The sequence below is a fragment of the Phodopus roborovskii genome, unplaced genomic scaffold (genome assembly GCF_943737965.1).
Source record: "Phodopus roborovskii unplaced genomic scaffold, PHOROB, whole genome shotgun sequence".
NCBI classification, from domain to species: Eukaryota; Metazoa; Chordata; class Mammalia; order Rodentia; family Cricetidae; genus Phodopus; species Phodopus roborovskii.
The window spans coordinates 42,957,702-42,974,836 of NW_026126407.1; the positions used below are offsets into that span (position 1 = coordinate 42,957,702).

The following is a 17,135-nucleotide window of genomic DNA, read 5'->3' on the forward strand; positions in this document are numbered from 1 at the left end:
AGAGGTGGGTACAGGTACAGTGCCAGAGTTACTCTTCTTATGGAATGTGTGTGTAGATGTGTGCAGATGCCCACAGAGGACATTCTTTAATCTTAAGAAAATAAAACAAACAGTGTAGTAATTTGAGACTAAATCATGCTAGCATGTCACATATGTGAACAGGGTTTTGCGTTTCATGTTCCGTTTTTAGTAACTTCCAAACACTGCTAACCCTCCAGGTTATGGACTCAAGCGCCACAGAAAGTCTTTAGGAAGTTATGATATCCTGCATCTACTAAAAGGGGATTAGACATGAGATGTTAAGAAATGTGCCTGAAGTCAGAGACAAAAGCAGGATTCAAGTGTAGGATGGCTAACCCCAAGGCTCTGAACCATCCTGGGTCCTGATCACCTTCTTCATGTAGCCAGCATCTGCTCCCATCTCCAAATCCCATCTCCACCCCCACCCAGGCCAGTGCCTCGGAAATCTAGTACTCTCAAACATCTAAGTATCCAAGATTTCTGATATCTGGAGTGTTCTGGCTGTTCGGCTGGTCATTTTGTTTTTAATTACACAATTTTTGTAAGCCTTAAGTGTAGCTAAGCCAGTTTCTTCTCATGTCAGCTGATCATGAGGTTGATGTTGGGGCCTCTGTTCCTTTCAAACTTACAGCTTCATGCTGAAGCCCATCTACAGCCTTTCCCATCAAATCAGGTTTCCTTTCACAGTAAAGAACACAAGATATCTGAGATGACACACGGGGATTTGGGAACGTAGAAGAGATGAAGCTGAGAATCAGAAGGTACTCGTCATACAGATGGTCCCTCTGGAGCATTTGAAGGCCCAGGAGGGAGTCTGCAGACCAAGAGCAGAAGTGTGTGGGGCCTCTGGTTCTTCCTTGAATCTTTCTTGGCTGGAGGCCGGAGCCAGTTCAGAGAAACACCAGGGAGCTACATGAACAGTGCCCTTGATGGAAACCGAATTTCGAGGAAAATTTACAGCAAACCCTCTCACTATGGGTTTTCTGGAAGAAAGTTATTTTTAGAGAAATTGGCTCTGGCATTCGAGGAGACCAGCACACACTTCTCTGGAAAAAAAATATCTGAAGGATTCTGCCAGCTTGCTTTGCATGAGAGATAGGCACTCCTTCCAAATGTTGGGAGTGTGGACTGTTTCCCAAGGTTAAGACGATTTAAAAGAATCAGCAGTGGCTACGGATACAGAAAAAGGAAGTGGGGAGTCTGCCAAGCATTCCTAAGTGGGGAGATGTGAATCTGGATTCTAGATGGCCATGGGTAAGAGGCAGAATTCTTGGTATTAAAGAGAAAGCCAGGCACCAACATCTCTGGGCTGATAAATCAAATACACCTCTACTGAGCTGCACCCCGCTGTTTCAACCCCCTTCCCTCCTTTCATCCCTCACCTGCTGGCATTCTATCATCACTACAAGGATATACTTTAGCTGCCTCAGAGACTTTGGGCTAACACACAGGTCTCCAAGGCTAGGCACTGCTGGTGTTCCCTACTGCATAGTCTCTCTTACACATCGTCATTCCAACTACTCCCCTGAACCACGGGAACTTAATTCATCTGCTTTAATCTCTCAGCTCGGTTCATGACAGAGGAGAATGAGGCAAGCGCAGTGAGAGAAGTCCTGTGTGATCCATCTGGTAGACGGTGGGTGCCCAATAAGCAGGGGAAACCTTATTACCATGTCTGCATACATTTGCATGAAGATGAGATACTCTCAAGTTCAAGTCACACAGTATGTGGCTAGCCTCTGTCTACAATCAATCCTCGACTCAAACCTCTCAAAAGAACGGACTGTCTTCATGGAGGCTCCTGTTCAGTAGGTGTCTCCTAGGCAATGCTTCCTAGGAGCATATCTGCTGGAGCATACTACCTTAACCTCAGGTTGTGATGGGGTCTGCTGGAGCATACCACCTTAACCACCATATGGTTGACGTTCATCTATGGAAACACCCTATCTGGGCTGTCCATTCCTAGACTTTCTGATTTTATAAACTAGGTCATTACAGATTTTTTTTTAAAACAAATTGTCCAGACAAGGAAATCTGTATGTATGAGTATTTTATAATACATACACATACCCTGTCTGCAATGCCCACTGTTTTATAAAATAAATGGAAGTTTTGATAATAGCTAAAAAGAAGGAAGTCTGGAAGTTTAAAGGATGCTGTTTTAAAATGACGTTTTTGCTCAATAAAGAAGCCACCACATTGTTCTTGACTTTATCCCTTTAACTTAAAGTGGTTAAAAACTCAGCAATCGTCTCATAATTAGCATCCTTGTTTGTCAATGTTTGTTTTAACTGTCAATGTCCAAATGAGAGTTCAGTCACCTGGGTGTAGACTGGCTGGTAAAGGGTACACTTTTAATGTATGTGCCTGCAGTTTTGAACTTCTGGAGACCTGAGCCGACCTGTAGGGCCCACACTTGGGGAATATGGGAAGCTGGAAAGGAGGGGAGACAGAGTGGATGGGGCAGCTTCCCTGGATACAGCCTGACGGTTTAACTTGGGCTCTTCCTTTCAGCTGAGTTAGTGTCTTGGCCAAGAGGAAGGCCTCTGGGTGCCAGAGAACAGGATACAAACCCTGGAAGGTGGAAGGGAAGAGCTGAAGACTGGGCCGAGCCACTCAATCTGCAAGGGTGTGACAGTGGCCAGGTGTTCTCACCTCTCACACTTGGAGGGCCAAAGGCCCACCTGCCATGGGCAGAGGCCTCCGAGAAAGAAGAGCATAGAACTAACTACAAGGCAGAGGATGACAGACAGGGCCGTGGGAGAGATGTGGGAAGGTCATGGGGCTGGGGGAAGAAAAGGGAGCCAATGATAAAGGGAAGTAACACAGGAAGAGAAAAGCAGGGACGGATGGACAAGAGGAAGAAGCCAGAAGTGGGAGAGGTGAGCCAGGGCTCTGCAAACTCCAGGAGAGGGCGCTCTCTAGGTCTAGGGCACAGCAGTGTGGACAGCTATGGTGGTACACCATGACCAACCTACTGCTAGAAGGCAGTGGGAAGCATGCGTGATGGCCTCACAGGGCGTGGATAACAAAAAGCCCTCCCTACTCACTAGCTCCTGTCCGAGATAAGGTATAGACAAATCTGGGCCCTCTGGGGCTGGGGCAGAGAATCAGAGAAGAGCTGGTGTAGTAGATGAACGGAGAGCAAACCAGGACTCCACTACGGCGAGCTGTGTGGGTCACCATCTCAATCAGGGTGCGACCAAAGTTCTCAAGCTACCCCACAATCTGGCCCCCTACTTCCCCTCTGACCTAAACTCCTACTCCCCCCTTGTTTCCTCTGTTTCTGTCACAATGGCCTCCTGGTATGCCAGACTTGCACCTCAGGACCTTTGCATGCGACATGTCCCCATCTACCAATCTTACTTCAGAAGTCACATTTGTTAGCCACTTTGCCTGCTTCTGCTCCTTTCCCCTCCTGCATTTTCTCCACATCCCGGCCACTTTTTGACATATACTTTATTATTTGATCTCTTTAGAATACACAGGCCATGAAGGCAGACATCTTGTCTACATTGTTTGTTGCTGTGACTCTCCAAGCACAGACAAACTGCCACACAAACACACAAATAAATGAAGTGGTGAACCGACCTCATACTGGACTGAGGTGAGAACAGAAGGGTGTAAACGGGGAGGAGGAGGCCACTATGCAGCTGAGAGGCAGGGGAATCTATGACTTTGATTTTGAGGGATTTCATCCCATGTTTAGAAGCCTCCATCGTGTGCTAACAGTAAAGACAGGAAATGAAAGTAACTGTGAGCCTTTAAGAGCTGGCTCGAGGCCAATGCTGACTGATATTTTACTCATCCTAGAATGAGACAATGGCTGTTTTCTGATTCACGAGGGAAGATGAACAAGGTTGAGCCATGTGGACACATCTTCCGGCAGTCTCACTTTTGTATACATGCATGGACACACAATCTTGCCTCTCTACCTGAAGAGCTAATCTAAAGGACAAAGGTCTCATAGGAATGATAAAGAGCTGTGAAACCGGTTCAGCATTTTCCTTCTGCTACCACCACTACTGTAGAGCCCCTTGCCCCTGTCTGGAGGCCTTCACCAAGTGCTCACACACAGTATTTCATCTTGCTTTCACTAAGGTCCACTGAAATTTATATATCAGATTATCACTGGTGAGAAAACCAAAGAAAACATGGAGAACTAGTTTGCCAAATGCCAGCCAACCAGCCAGCTAGCCAGTCATACTCTATCCACAGCTTGCTGAAGAAGACCAGGCAGAAACATTTTAGGCTGTGAGCACTATGTGATCTTTGGTCATAATTACTCCATACTGCCCCCATGGGACCAGCCAAAGACAGTACAAATCAACAGGGACACATGTGTCCCAGTAAAACTTTATTTGTAACTTAGATATGAGGTGTATCTCCTATGGGCTGTAGCTTGATGACACTATTCTTGAGTCCACGTTCTTGACCTCAGAGTCACTATACCAATGAAAACTAGAAGCCTAGAGAAGAGGTTTTCCTGAGTGTTTTCAATGGCCACACTTACCAGCTCAACATTCTGATAGTCTACTGAGGGACTGGCTGAGTCAGAGAGGTCAGCTAACTAGGGATGGAGGAATGGCAAATGGGCACTTACATTTCCACGATGCTCTCTGGTAGGTTGGCAGGGATCTCTGTCAACCCCTTCCCTCGGCAGTCCACGATGTTATTACTGCATGTGCAAGCAGAAGGGCAGGACAGGGAGTTGGCATTGCAGGATGGAGCCTCGGAGGAGTGGGGACCTGTGGAGCCAGAACAGAACAGTCAATTCATGTTAGAGCTAGGAGCTTCCTGGCATTGAGCCTCCTGATCAGCTTCCCAAGGAAGCTGATAAGCAATCTGGTGAATTACCATCAGTGGGCATCCCTCTCTTCTGGGAGACACAGAGAGGTTGTTGCCTTGGCCCCACTGCTTGTGGGTCACCACAACTGCTCCATTATCCCATCATGTTGCTGCTTATAGAAAGAGGAGTTCTGAGCATGTACCACATATGGGACTATGCCATCAGAATCCAAAGGACACACACGGCCAGCACCTGAGTGATACCTTGGAGTTTTTGTTTATATCTGGTGGCGAGATGCTGATGGCAGACACAACTTCCACTCTAGAATTGAAAGTTACTGGTGTCACAATCAAGTACAGGGCTAAAATGTGGCAGAATTTCCCCCAATCAGCATTGATTTTGTCAAAATATCAGTTTATTGACCAGAAGTGACATCCAAGCCATATTTAACTGGCTTTATGTCTGGGGAAAAGTCAAGTTAAACTTACTAGGTAAGAGGCAAGCAAGTCACCATATTGTTTGGAATCAGCTCTCCATTCTGTTTAAGCTGAGAACCAGTGTGCACTGAAATGTGATTAAGAGCCCAAACAGACAGTATCTCAGGAGTTTAGTTTGAAAAGCAAACAGGAAGATTTTGCTACTAACACAATTCAGGATTCAAAGAATCCTCAAGAACCCCCACAACTTTCTTTGGTAGTCACGTCAAGCCCTAAATGCAAGAAACACATAGAAATGTCTTAAGGACACTGGAAAAAATTTTCATTTCCACATGTTTAGAGGGATGGCTGACAGGGTGAGGGCTTCCTAGAATCGGGGTCATTGCTGTTGGGTCTTTTGTTGCCTCCAATTGTCTGAGAGCCAAGCCTTTCTGCTCCCATCTCCACAGATGGGGAGCTGGGAAGACAGGAATCCTGAGACCCTCAGTGGAGCTGCTAAGCCACCTGGGCTTCAGAACAAGGGATGTGGTAGGCGTGGTATACCTAGAGGTGTGTTTTATTCTCACTTCTTCCTGCAAAGCATACAGAGGGTCCAGCATGGAGGGACTCATCCTATCACCCTCACCAGTAAGAGAAGGCCTGGGAACAGCTGGCCTCGGATTCCAGGGCTTCTGAAGTGTAGATGACTTTCCCCAAGGAAAACTGCTAGACCAGGCTTTCTACATCAAGGAATAAATGTACACGATTAAGCTAGGAGAACTTCCACACCTTCTGTAGGGGAAATGTTGGTCTGAGTCTGCCAACTCCACCCATTCAGCCAGAAGGATCTGATGATGGACCCTCTTTTGATCAGGCAAAATATTACTTGCAGAGTATGCCTCAGAAATGGGGAGGGGGTGGACATCAAATTCAAGGTCTCCTGTTGGCAACAGAAGCATGTGACATGGAGTTTTTCAAAGGTTCCCCTCTGACTTCTATGTTGAAATAAATTAATTTAAAGCAGACTCAGGTAGCAGTCCCCTTGGAACAGGCTGGGTCTTCCATGGGTGGTTCTGAGTCAGCTGGCAGTATACACTTTGTTTCAAGGTATGTTGTCAAGGCAAAAAAAAAAAAAAAAAAAAAAAAAAAAAAAAGATTCCTTAACCAGGTCACTAATAACACCTTTAATTACACAGAGAAAAAAAAACCCAAGGGTAATTATAGCCTCCTCAGCACCCTGAGTTGGCAGCTTCCCAGGCAGGCATTCATCACACTACTGTGGGGAGGCCAGTACCTCATTGTTTAAACATTCCAGGTTCCAGGTTTCAATCTGATGTTCACTCTTCCTACTGCTGTTCAGTGCTGGCCAAGCCCTTTACCCAGTACGTAGCCTGGTGTCTTGAGGCACAGTAGAGCGGTGCATGGGGCAACAGACACACCAGCCCTTGCTTACATGACAGAGACATCAGGGTTTCCCATACCGGGAGCATGAGGATGGAGAGGATGAGGCAGGAATGGTGTCCAGCTAAACCTCTCCTCAGGAGTGTTGCTGTGACTGTGGGGCACAGGCACAGTAGTGGATTAGTGATCTTGCCTACTCTGACCACACAGGTCTGCTCCTAGTGCCCAGCTGTCACTTCATTTTTGCTCTTCTCTTAACTGGCAAACTAAATATGCTCTAAAGTTGCAAGGCCCATGCTTGTCTGCCCAGATGGACAGAGATCCCTGGCTTTGGTCTAGGATGGGTCCACCAAGAATGTCCACCTTTCTTATAACAGCAACAACGCCTAAGAGATGAAGACTAAGCTGCATTTAATGCCCTGAATATATGATACTACTTGATCCTCAATGAACCTGCAATCCAACCTCTGCCTCTGTCATTCCCATTACACTGATGAAGAAGCTGAAAAATACAAAGGTTAAAGAAACTACCTAAGATCACAGAACCATGGAGCAACACAGTTCTCACATCTGGCTGAACACTTTTCTGTCTCTTTTGGCAGAAAAAAAAATAACCCACATTAAATGCTGCTCTTTATTATTAAATGCTACAGAATTGAAAATCCATGGAGTCTGGGAGCCCCAGGAGGCAGGAGGAGGGGCCAAGACAAAGACTATAAACTACACTAGAGAGGGGCAAACACTCTGGTGTTTCTTTCTTTCTGATTAAAAAAAAAAGAAAGAAAGAAAGAAATCACCCAGTAGAATGCAGAGTAAAAATATCCAATGGCCTTGTGAGTATGTTGGAATAAATTAATTCCAGTATTCAAATGAAGCTTCCCAACTGGCCTCTGGCCTTTCAAAAGCCAAGAACAAGACTGCCGCGACAAAGGAGACTCCAGCGATTATGACGAGAATATAAATGAACATGACTTAAATACCAGAGGCATGATAACTTTGGAAATGGCTAAATAAACCTAATAATCTCATTCCTGCAATGTTCAATTATGGTATTTTAATTAAAACCTCCTAAGGAGAGGGGTGGCTAGACACAGCCTACCTTAATTATCTTTATACTTGGTAACTAGTCTCAAATAGAAAGAAAGAAAACGAGAATGAAAGAAAGTTTCTGGTTCCAGGGAGATAAGTATATTTTATTTTTGAATGGTAAAGAGGAAACTGATGGAGAGGTTGTTGGGATTCAGCCCTGTTTAGGGGCACCAGGAAAAAAAAAACCCGAGATCTGTCCTTTACTACTGGAAGATAAGATTGATATCTTTATGAAAAGATATTTCATATTCAAGGCCACAAGTCTGAAATGGATAGACAAATCGATGGGCTCAAAGACATTCAAAGGGAAGAGATAATTGATTCGGGAGGTCAAATAGTTAACAAATAGCCATAAATTATGACTAATGACAGGTAGGAACTCGCTGAGATTAAGATATCAGGAAAGAAACACACAGAAAGATAAATCTTAGACTATGAACTCCCAAATAAGACCATTAGATGAAGATGAAAAATAAAATAAAAAACTTACAAATTATGTAACATGAAACCTTTCTCTAATGTATTACACACTTTGATAAAATTCTAGTATATTCCAAGGGACAAGCAGATGAAACATGGCCCGTGGGCCCTTAAAGCCCTCAGGCTCTAGAAACAAAAGATGCTGACAGAGAAATCCTTCAGTATTCACTGAAGGCAGCCCAGCAAGGCAGGCTGTGCCACATAGAAGCCACTCTAATAAAAGACGAAATAGAGATGCATCCCCCTCACCCTGGTTTAAAATAAAAAGTCCCAACTGCTTCTCCATAGGGCGGGAATAAATGTCTTAGATTGGATGGGTAGTTGACAGGAGATGCATTTGCTGAGTGTGCTGCTGACAGAGTTCTGGTTAGCTGGAAAGATAATGTGCCCATCTCCATAGCTTCTAGGTGGTGAGGGGAGGTGAGGAGAGATTAGGGGAAGTGAAGGGAGGCCAAGCTCAGGATGCTTGGATTTAATTCAAGGGTGCCATCAGGGACTTGGACAGTGAGGACCTTCCAGGTGAGTGAGAGGAGGTCTTTCCTATCTCTGGAGCTGTGTTTGGGGGAAAATTTAGCTACCACAGGACTCAGGGAATGGAGCTGCTTTGACAGTGGACTCAGGGAATGGAGCCACAGTCACAGGAGACTTAACTGATGCTCCATAAGACTTAACTGGTGCTCCATGTGAGTGGCCATCTGCATCATTCCAAAGTTTTTGTCCTTCACTGAAGACCCCTCGGTAAGCTCTTAAATTTCTATTTGGGCAACTTCAGACAATCACAGCCAGGTCCACATCAGGCAGTCTCACTTGGATGCCTTGCTGGGCTCTGGCCTGAGGTGGGTGGGTCCACTGTGGTGGTGCACTCAAGGGAGGTGAGAACTTAGGACAACCCTTCTCTGTGACCTTCTCAGGACCTCCCAGATTGGTCACTGCTATCTTAGTTGCCTTGTTCCACACCCATTCCTCTAGCATCCCTTATTATGGTCTTATAAACTACCTATCATACAGAGGAGGCAACACTTGTGTGGAGTTCATACCTCACTTGTCATGGTCGTGTCCATTCCTCACAGGGGTTCAACACACCAGGTCCCCCGAGCATTTTAACTAACTCTGAGCTTTTCTAAAGCACCCATTCAGAACAGTCTATGTTTTAACCCTTGGGTAGCTGATGAGTCCCTGAAATAACCCTTTGCACATAGGGGGAAGAATCCCTGAATCAATGCCCAAAGCTGCTACTACTGGTGATAGGGCGAGATTTAGAGCTTATTGCTGTCTAGAGATGGGGTGGGGTGGGGTGGGTGGATACTCATGTCCTCAAAAGACATCTAGTTTCATGTCAGAAATTACAAGGACCATCATGTGCGGTGGGTGTGGCTGCTTTATTCAGGGAGAGGATAAAGATGTTCTGTTCCTACATTTAGCCAAGGAAACCACTGCTAGAGCTAGGCTTTTCAAAGGGCTGGGGTCAGGCACTGGCATTTCTAGGCCTGGGGTTGGGCACCTTATCCCCATGGGGCTTGGATTCTGAAGACTGTTGGATAAGCAGTGTCTGGGCAGTGTGCTGACAGGAGGCAGCTTTCACGCAAAGAAGCAGTCACGGTCACATGCCACTTGACTCTCAGCACCCACCTGTCATGTAGTGTTTTTACATTCTCCCTAATTAGTTTTCCTCAGTAGCTCTTGGATGGCTCCTGCACTCTGTAATTATTTCTTTCACTGGCACTTATGCCGATATTATACCCTTTGCCTGATAATTGCTGTAATTATAGTCACTATATTTGAATTTGGTGCTTGTGTGATAAACGGTTTTATTATATGTGTTTGATGGGAAGTGATTTCTAAGTGGGCGTCCATAGGAAGTTATTGAGGTACTACTTAGAGATGTGTTAAAAATGTTTTCGGAGAATAAATAACGTGATGAAGTGATAGTGTGACGGGGAAAGAGCAGGGAAGAGAGAGGAGGGGCATGGGGAATTCAAGAACTGAATGATTTGCACACAAGGTCTATACCCTGGGCATCCTGGGGCCTGGATGTTTGTTAACCCTCAGTGCTGGTTAGTGGTGTGTGTGTGTGTGTGTGTGTGTGTGTGTGTGTGTGTGTGTGTGTTGATCAACCTGACACAAGCTAGAGTTACCGGGGAAGAGGGATACTCAATTGAGAAAATGCCTTCATTAGATTAGCCTACAAGGAAGTCTGTAGGGCGTTTTCTTGATTAATGATTGATAGGCAGGTAGTCCCGGGTTGTGTAAGAAACTAGGCTGAGAAAGCCGTGGGGAAGCAAGCCAGTGAGCAGTGCTCCTCCATGGCTCCTGCTTCCTTCCGTTCCTGCCATCATTTCCTGTCCTACTCCCCTCAAAGATGGACTGTAAGCTGGAAATGCACTAAATCCATTCCTCCTCAAGTTGCTTCTGCCTGATGTTTTATCACAGCAGAAGAAAGCAAACTAGGACAAAACAAAAAGTGGATAATAGCTAAGAAGAGAAAGAAGTGCACAGTGGGCTCCTTGTGTGCACTGGCTACCCAGGCTCAGCTTCTTAGAAGCTATTGGACTCTAATCCAGGACTGGGTTCCTGGAAACCTATATGACTCTTAGGGAATTGTGTGTGTGTGTGTGTGTTCCTTCCTTTCCAATAAGCCCAGAACTTATCTCTACTTCTTTGTCACCAGAAGAGTTGGCAGAAGCAAACAGAATTTAGGATCTAGTTTAAGAGCTATGCCCTCTGGGAAGATAGTGGGTCAGTCAGCCACCTTCCATTCTTGGAGATCTGAATTATTATGTGCCCGTGTGCTTCAATTCCTAGTGCTTATGTAGGCAATCTGGGTCCCAGTCACCCACAGATCAAACCCTTATGTTTGCTCAGCACATCCTGTGGGCCCACTAAGCTATAATAATCAAACTTCACTTATCTCAATTTTACCAAGTATTAGGCTAAGTGCTCCATATTCATTATTTTACCTAATCCTCCCATCCATTCTTAGGGCTGTATTGTAGAATTATTTCTATTTCAGGTGAATGATAACTTGCTAAAAATCTCACATCAGTAAGGGGAGAGCTAGGATTTCTAGCTAGACAGGCTTATTCCAGGGCCTGTATCATCCCGTCTCCCCATTTCTGCAGGCATTTAGGTGGCAAAGGGTGTGTTGTCAATTTGGAAACATCTTCATTCTGCTGACATGCTGCTCATCAAATTTGAGGTTTCCTAGTGCTGGGGGGGGCTCTGGAGGGCTCAAAAGAGAGTGATTCATGAGTTATTTTAGTGTCTTCTATTCTAGATGCCAACAGATCCTCTCTTGGATCTCCTTGCAGAATGCAAGCTCTTCAACTCATAACTGCACATCTCAGCTGACTATGGGGTTCCTTCCATACCAATCCCTGGTAAGGGCATGATCAGGACCAGGGTCCTGATGGGCATGTGGATCTTAGCTTAGCATTGGGGGTGGGGGGAGCAAGGAAAGCAGGCTCACCTGGGCACACATACTCCTTCTTCTGCACATCTGCCACATTGAACCCTCTCAGGTGCACGGGGGCCATGCAGAGGGTGAACTGGCCAACTGTCCGCCGCTGTCGCAGCCAATCTGAGAGCCAGGCCAAGTGACAATCACAGTACAGATGGTTGGAGTGGAGACGCCTGGGAGAAGGAGAGAGAGATGCCATTACATGGAGAAGAGAGTGGGCTAGACCTCTGGTGCCTCTGCCCCCAGCATGATACTTTACATAAGCCTAGGGCAGCATTCCTGACCACCTGTGCACAGGGAAAAAAAAATCAGAAGCCACTAATATCTTCCTGGGCAGGCCACAGTCAACAGTTCTGAACAATTTCCACATCTTCAGAGTAATTCTACTCTTTTCCTCTCCGCGCAAGCAAGCATCAGCACAGAGGAGAGGGAGGATGGTATCACTACAGTGTGATGACAGGGAATGACACCACCCATCCTGGTGTGACTCAGACAGACCAGCTCTGCCACACTGGAGTGTGGGACTTATAGCTGACCTAGATGGAATTGTGTTTCTGCTCTGTTTCTGTGGGGTGGTAGGGCTGAGATCTGCTACAGCCTTCGCTGCCTCTCCATCATAAAAGGCATCTTAAGTGTCCTTTATGTCCCCACAGCATGAAATGTGGAGAGTTCTAAGCCAGTACCAACTGCGCACTCGAGGCAGGGTGAGGAGGCAGAGAGAAGGAGCTTTCGGGAGGACATTCCTTCTCTCTGGTAAATAAGGTGTTGTTCTGAGCAGGGTCATGTAATCCTTCGCCCGTTCCATGGCGCCTGCCTTCTCCTTGTCATGATCTGTTTCCTACTTTGTTATAGCTGCCTTTGCAAAGACTTCCTAACCACTTCTAGACTACAGCTTTTCTATGGGAGCTGTGATTCCAGATCAGTTTTTTGCTCTTGAGTGGCCAGGGTTCCCTAGATGGACCTGCCTGTGTCACTTCCGAGGGGAATTTCCTCTGGCTAAGTGACTTGAACTTCCTCCTATGAGCCGGGAGGCAAACTGAGGACACTCAGGAGCTTCTGGGGGCCCCTCTTAAGGACTCCATGCCAGCATTTCCAACTTCCATATTCCCTACAGTTGTTAGAATTGGTGGCACGTGAGTTTTAGTAGCATGAGACTCGGGTTTCGTTGTAAATTTCCTGAACACACTAATCAGCCAGCTGTTACCTTGGGACTGTTGAGAGCCCTGAGTCAGGCCCATTAATACAGCACGGCAGCCAGGAGGAGTGGCTTGGAGCATGTCTGTACTATAATGAGGAACTGAAGGGCCCTTGACCACATCCCACTTAGCACAAGGTCAACATTGCCAAGCACTAGCCAAGTGCAGCTAACTCAGGCTGTGTGCTGGCTGAGTGGGCACAGAACTCCAGCAGGCCAGGTCCATGGGGGCTTGGCTGCCCCAAATCCCATATGGATTAAATGAACCTCAAACTTACATAAAATGTAAGACATCTTTTTTTTGCTGGATATATTTATAGATATTAAATACTTCTTGTATTTCAGAGTAAGTCAGATACACTTTCAGAAGCCCCAAGGCCCTAGACATAGAAACTATGGGGTCCTAGCATATTTTCCCCCTTTAGTTTCCAAGCCCAAGCCCTCTGAGCTGATGTAAGCATGACCTTTCCTGAATACCATGAAATAGTTGGGAAGGACAGTGTGGTCAAAGTCCCAAGGCGAGGGAAACGCCTCAATGGGAAGAGGGTAGGCAGGACCTCTGACTGCTAATGAGTATAATCACATAAAGGATAAGATTACTTATCCTTTCCTAAACAGCTGGAGGAGGCCAGGGATTTTCCTGCCAGCCCCTATCAGGAAGAAGTGGTGTCTGGGCAAACTCCACAGCGGCTCTGTGAGGGAAAGAAGCACAGGGCAGCCTGCTGTGTAGTGTGGGCTGAGGGGAGGGGATTCTATTTGTGCTAGGAGACCAGCCAGTTAATCAGTTTGCCTTTTATGTGCCCTGTTTGGTAGTAACACAATGATGTTAGGACAACAGAGATAACTTCCAGACAAGAGCAGGTCTCAGAGGTGGAGGTGGCTAAATCAGAACAAGTTCCCATCAGCGCCAACTGAGGGTGAAATTTTTTAACAGGACAAGAACAAGGTTTAGACACACTCGGGTTTTAGCCAGATGCTTCCTTTCTGGGTTAGCCAAAATGTTGGAGGTTTCCCTTTTGAAGATGGTGTTAAGTGAGTTCTTTCTCAGCCCCAAATCACCGCTCTTCTCAATCTTGTTGCAGACGGGTCTATCCCTTTGTCCATCTTCCTGAGACCTTCTCCATTCCAAAGTGGGATCACAGAAAAGTAGTGACCTCAACTGATACAGAAGTCACTTGGAGCCTTAATCAGAAAGCCCTGGGCAGGGGACAGGATCGGCTCTTTCCATCAGGAATATCTATCAGAGACGATGGCAGGGTCAAGCTAGATAGATTCTTTAAAGTTGTCTTTCACAGCATACTGGGAAGATAAAATGGGGCAACTCTGCTCCAGCTAGCATGCATGCTTTTCATTTGTATGCATATGTGTGTGTGTGTGTGTGTGTGTGTGCATGTGAGTGTGTGAATGTGGGAGTGCCACAGTGCACATGTGGAGGTCAGAGGACAACCTAGGGTGTCAGTCTTTGCCTTCTTTTGTGTCTGACAGTCTCTGTTACCTGCCAGTGTGCAAGCTAGCTTGCTCATGTGCTTCTAGGGGTTCCTCAGTCTCTGCCTTCCATCTTGCCCTAGGGGTACCAAAATTACAGACCAGTTGCATACTATCATGCTGGCTTACTAAGTACTATTTTAAAAAATAATCATGAGCATCGTGAAATTTGGCGTGGAAATTGGGTAGGAAGGGTTCAAATCCACTTAGCGATAAAGGAGATTACTTAATTGTGTTCCACCATTTTAAGTTGTAAGGGGGATGACATAAGGTCCAGAATCATAAGGAAGCTCCGGTCTCTCCTAAGGATGAATGCTCTGCTCATCTGGTCCCATCCATGTTCTGTTTTCCACCCCTCTGGGTGGTTTGAGTGCTGGCTCCGATGTGAAATTATCTAATACTGCTTCCCGCTTTCTGACTTAGATTTGGGGGCAGGGATTTCATTCTAGGCCTTAGTGCTACCTTTTATAAAATGGGAAGGACCGGTCTGTGGGTTGAAGTAACTCATGGGGAGCGCTTCACACAAGGCCTAGCGCATGGTAGGACCATGGAAGAAATGTTTGCTGTTATCATGAGTCCAGGAACAGTGGATTTGAGTCTCTTCCCAAACCATAATCTGCCTGTCTGTGGCTGCTGCTTATCCAGATGTGGAAGCATCCAGGTGGGTGGGGCCCTGGCATGCTGTTCTGTGATCTTTTGAGGATGGGCACATCATACTCCACACACAGGAGGCCACCTCTGTGGAACAGAAGGCGAATGAATACAAATGCCAATTTACGAAAGGTGCCTTTTAGCCACAGATGCCAAATTAAATTTCCAGCAAATCCTTTTAGAGAGGGTCAGTGTTCATTTTCTATCAAACACGGCTTTCTGAATTCTATGTAAAAGCTTTCCTTTGGAAATCCCATTTATGACTTCCTTCCTCTCTCCACCTCCCTCCTTCTTCAACACCAATCACGCTTTAATTACAGTGAAGGGGGATTAGTCAGTTTGTCCCCAGGGAGTTCTGTACAGAGCCATCTCCGAGTTAAACTAAAGAGAAAATGGCAGCAGGCAGAGAGCAAAGGGACAGACGAGATTGATTGATTGATCTGAACTCATCAGACGGGTATTTGGTACCACAGAGAAAAATCACAAAAGAAATGAGATAAAACTCCTTACCCACTTCCCCTCCTCAACGTGCCCCAAGCAGGCACCCAAGATCCCAGGTTAGCCACCTCCCTCAGCTCCTGTGGACCTATCCTTCCCGTCACTGTTGTTGAGGAAGTTACAGAGGGAAGCCTGTCACAGAGCTTCAGTGTGGCTTGCTGGGTGCTCAGAAGACCAAAGGGTGTCTCCTTAAAATTCTATTAATGTACCACTCTTATTTTCAGAGGGAGGGAAATGACACATTTTCCTAGTGTGTTGCCACCTGAGGGCACCCAACAGGAATCTGTGAGCAGAGATGGGAGACTGGTCTGGGATGATAACTATTGGTAATAACTAACACTACTGTGCATAGCTGCAATAAGCACTTCCCATGTCACACCATAGTGCACCCCCACGGTGACTCTAATGTAAGTATGAATCATTAAGTCCCTGCCCCAAAGCACAGAAAGATGAAGATATGTCCTAAGTAAGTGGTGGAGTCTGCATGTAAACTTAGATCTGCCTGCTCCAAAATGCTCACACTGCTTTCTTACACATCCCTTCCTTCGTCTTTGCTTTCCTCTCACCTAGACATAAGCTTACTCTCTCAGGAATGCAGCAGCTTTCTAACTACAAGCACACAAAGGCTCACTGCCAGCATATTTATGGGCAAGACCCACACCACAGGCCTGGGACTTTTGTTTTGGGGGAAGTTCCAGATGGTTCTGAGCAGCTGGTCTGGGAAGTGCTACTCAGAGAATTTCTATTCTCTTAGATTTCAGGTTGCCTGAGGAGCACAGAGGAGCTTGCAGTGGTCAGTCCAGATTTCTAGATGATTGTGTGGTGATAGTATATAATGTCATCTGTTATCTGCTGGGTGCTGGGCACTGTATGTGTGCAGTTCCATGTGCTCTTCACCAGCCATAATCATAGCGGAAGGGAAAGCGGTCATAGAGCCAATTAAGGGCAAAGGGCATTGCAGTTCTTTGTTTTGGTTCTAAATGTACTTAGCTAAAAACTGTCAGGGGTTGGCTCTCCCTTTCTGCTGTGGTGCAAACACTCTGAAAGCAGGAACCTCTTTGGAAAAGCCAACCAGGTTCAACTGCAGAGAAACTTACAAATGGGTTACTGGCTGAGAGTAGAGTGCCCCAGATAGCAAGAGTCATGGGCATGCTTCTGGAGCATCCAACCTAAAGGCTTAATCTTATCCAAGGCATTAAAAGATGAAGCACTAAGTTAGTGTAGTCTAATATCCAAACGTTGCTCAGAGAGCAGGAACATGTGGCAGGTGCCACCTTGGTGGGATAGCGAAAGGACAAATATTCTTCTTCCATTCTCAGAAGGGAAAATCACATCTCATGACAGGACTGCCGGGATATAGCATGGGCATGACTGAGGTCTATGCTGGTGGCAGCAGCGATGGCGGGGGTGAGTCATCTCATCACATACATTTTCTGTTTTTAACTGAGTAGTTTTTGGCAACATAAAACTAACAGATTTTCTACCAAACACACACACACACACACACACACACACACACACACACACACACACACACACAGTGCAGGAAGGCTTCTCACAGTTTCAGGTGATAAGAAACGAGTTTTCCGGGCACAGAATGACAGCTAGGAACCATGGCTGTACCATGACCCTCCTCTGTACCTGCCTTCACTC

The 17,135-nt window shown here is 46.1% G+C and overlaps 1 protein-coding gene across 1 annotated transcript in view; it reads right to left on the reverse strand.

The window, feature by feature from the left end:
- The window catches only part of Slit3 (slit guidance ligand 3), a 561,683-nt gene that overhangs the window by 111,954 nt on the left and 432,594 nt on the right, over positions 1-17,135 (reverse strand). The window contains exons 8-9 of the mRNA XM_051180959.1: positions 11,663-11,826; positions 4,625-4,769 (exon numbers count right to left, since the gene is read on the reverse strand). Of these exons, the coding sequence (XP_051036916.1) occupies positions 4,625-4,769; positions 11,663-11,826 (309 nt within the window). The remainder of the gene's footprint in view (positions 1-4,624; positions 4,770-11,662; positions 11,827-17,135) is intronic.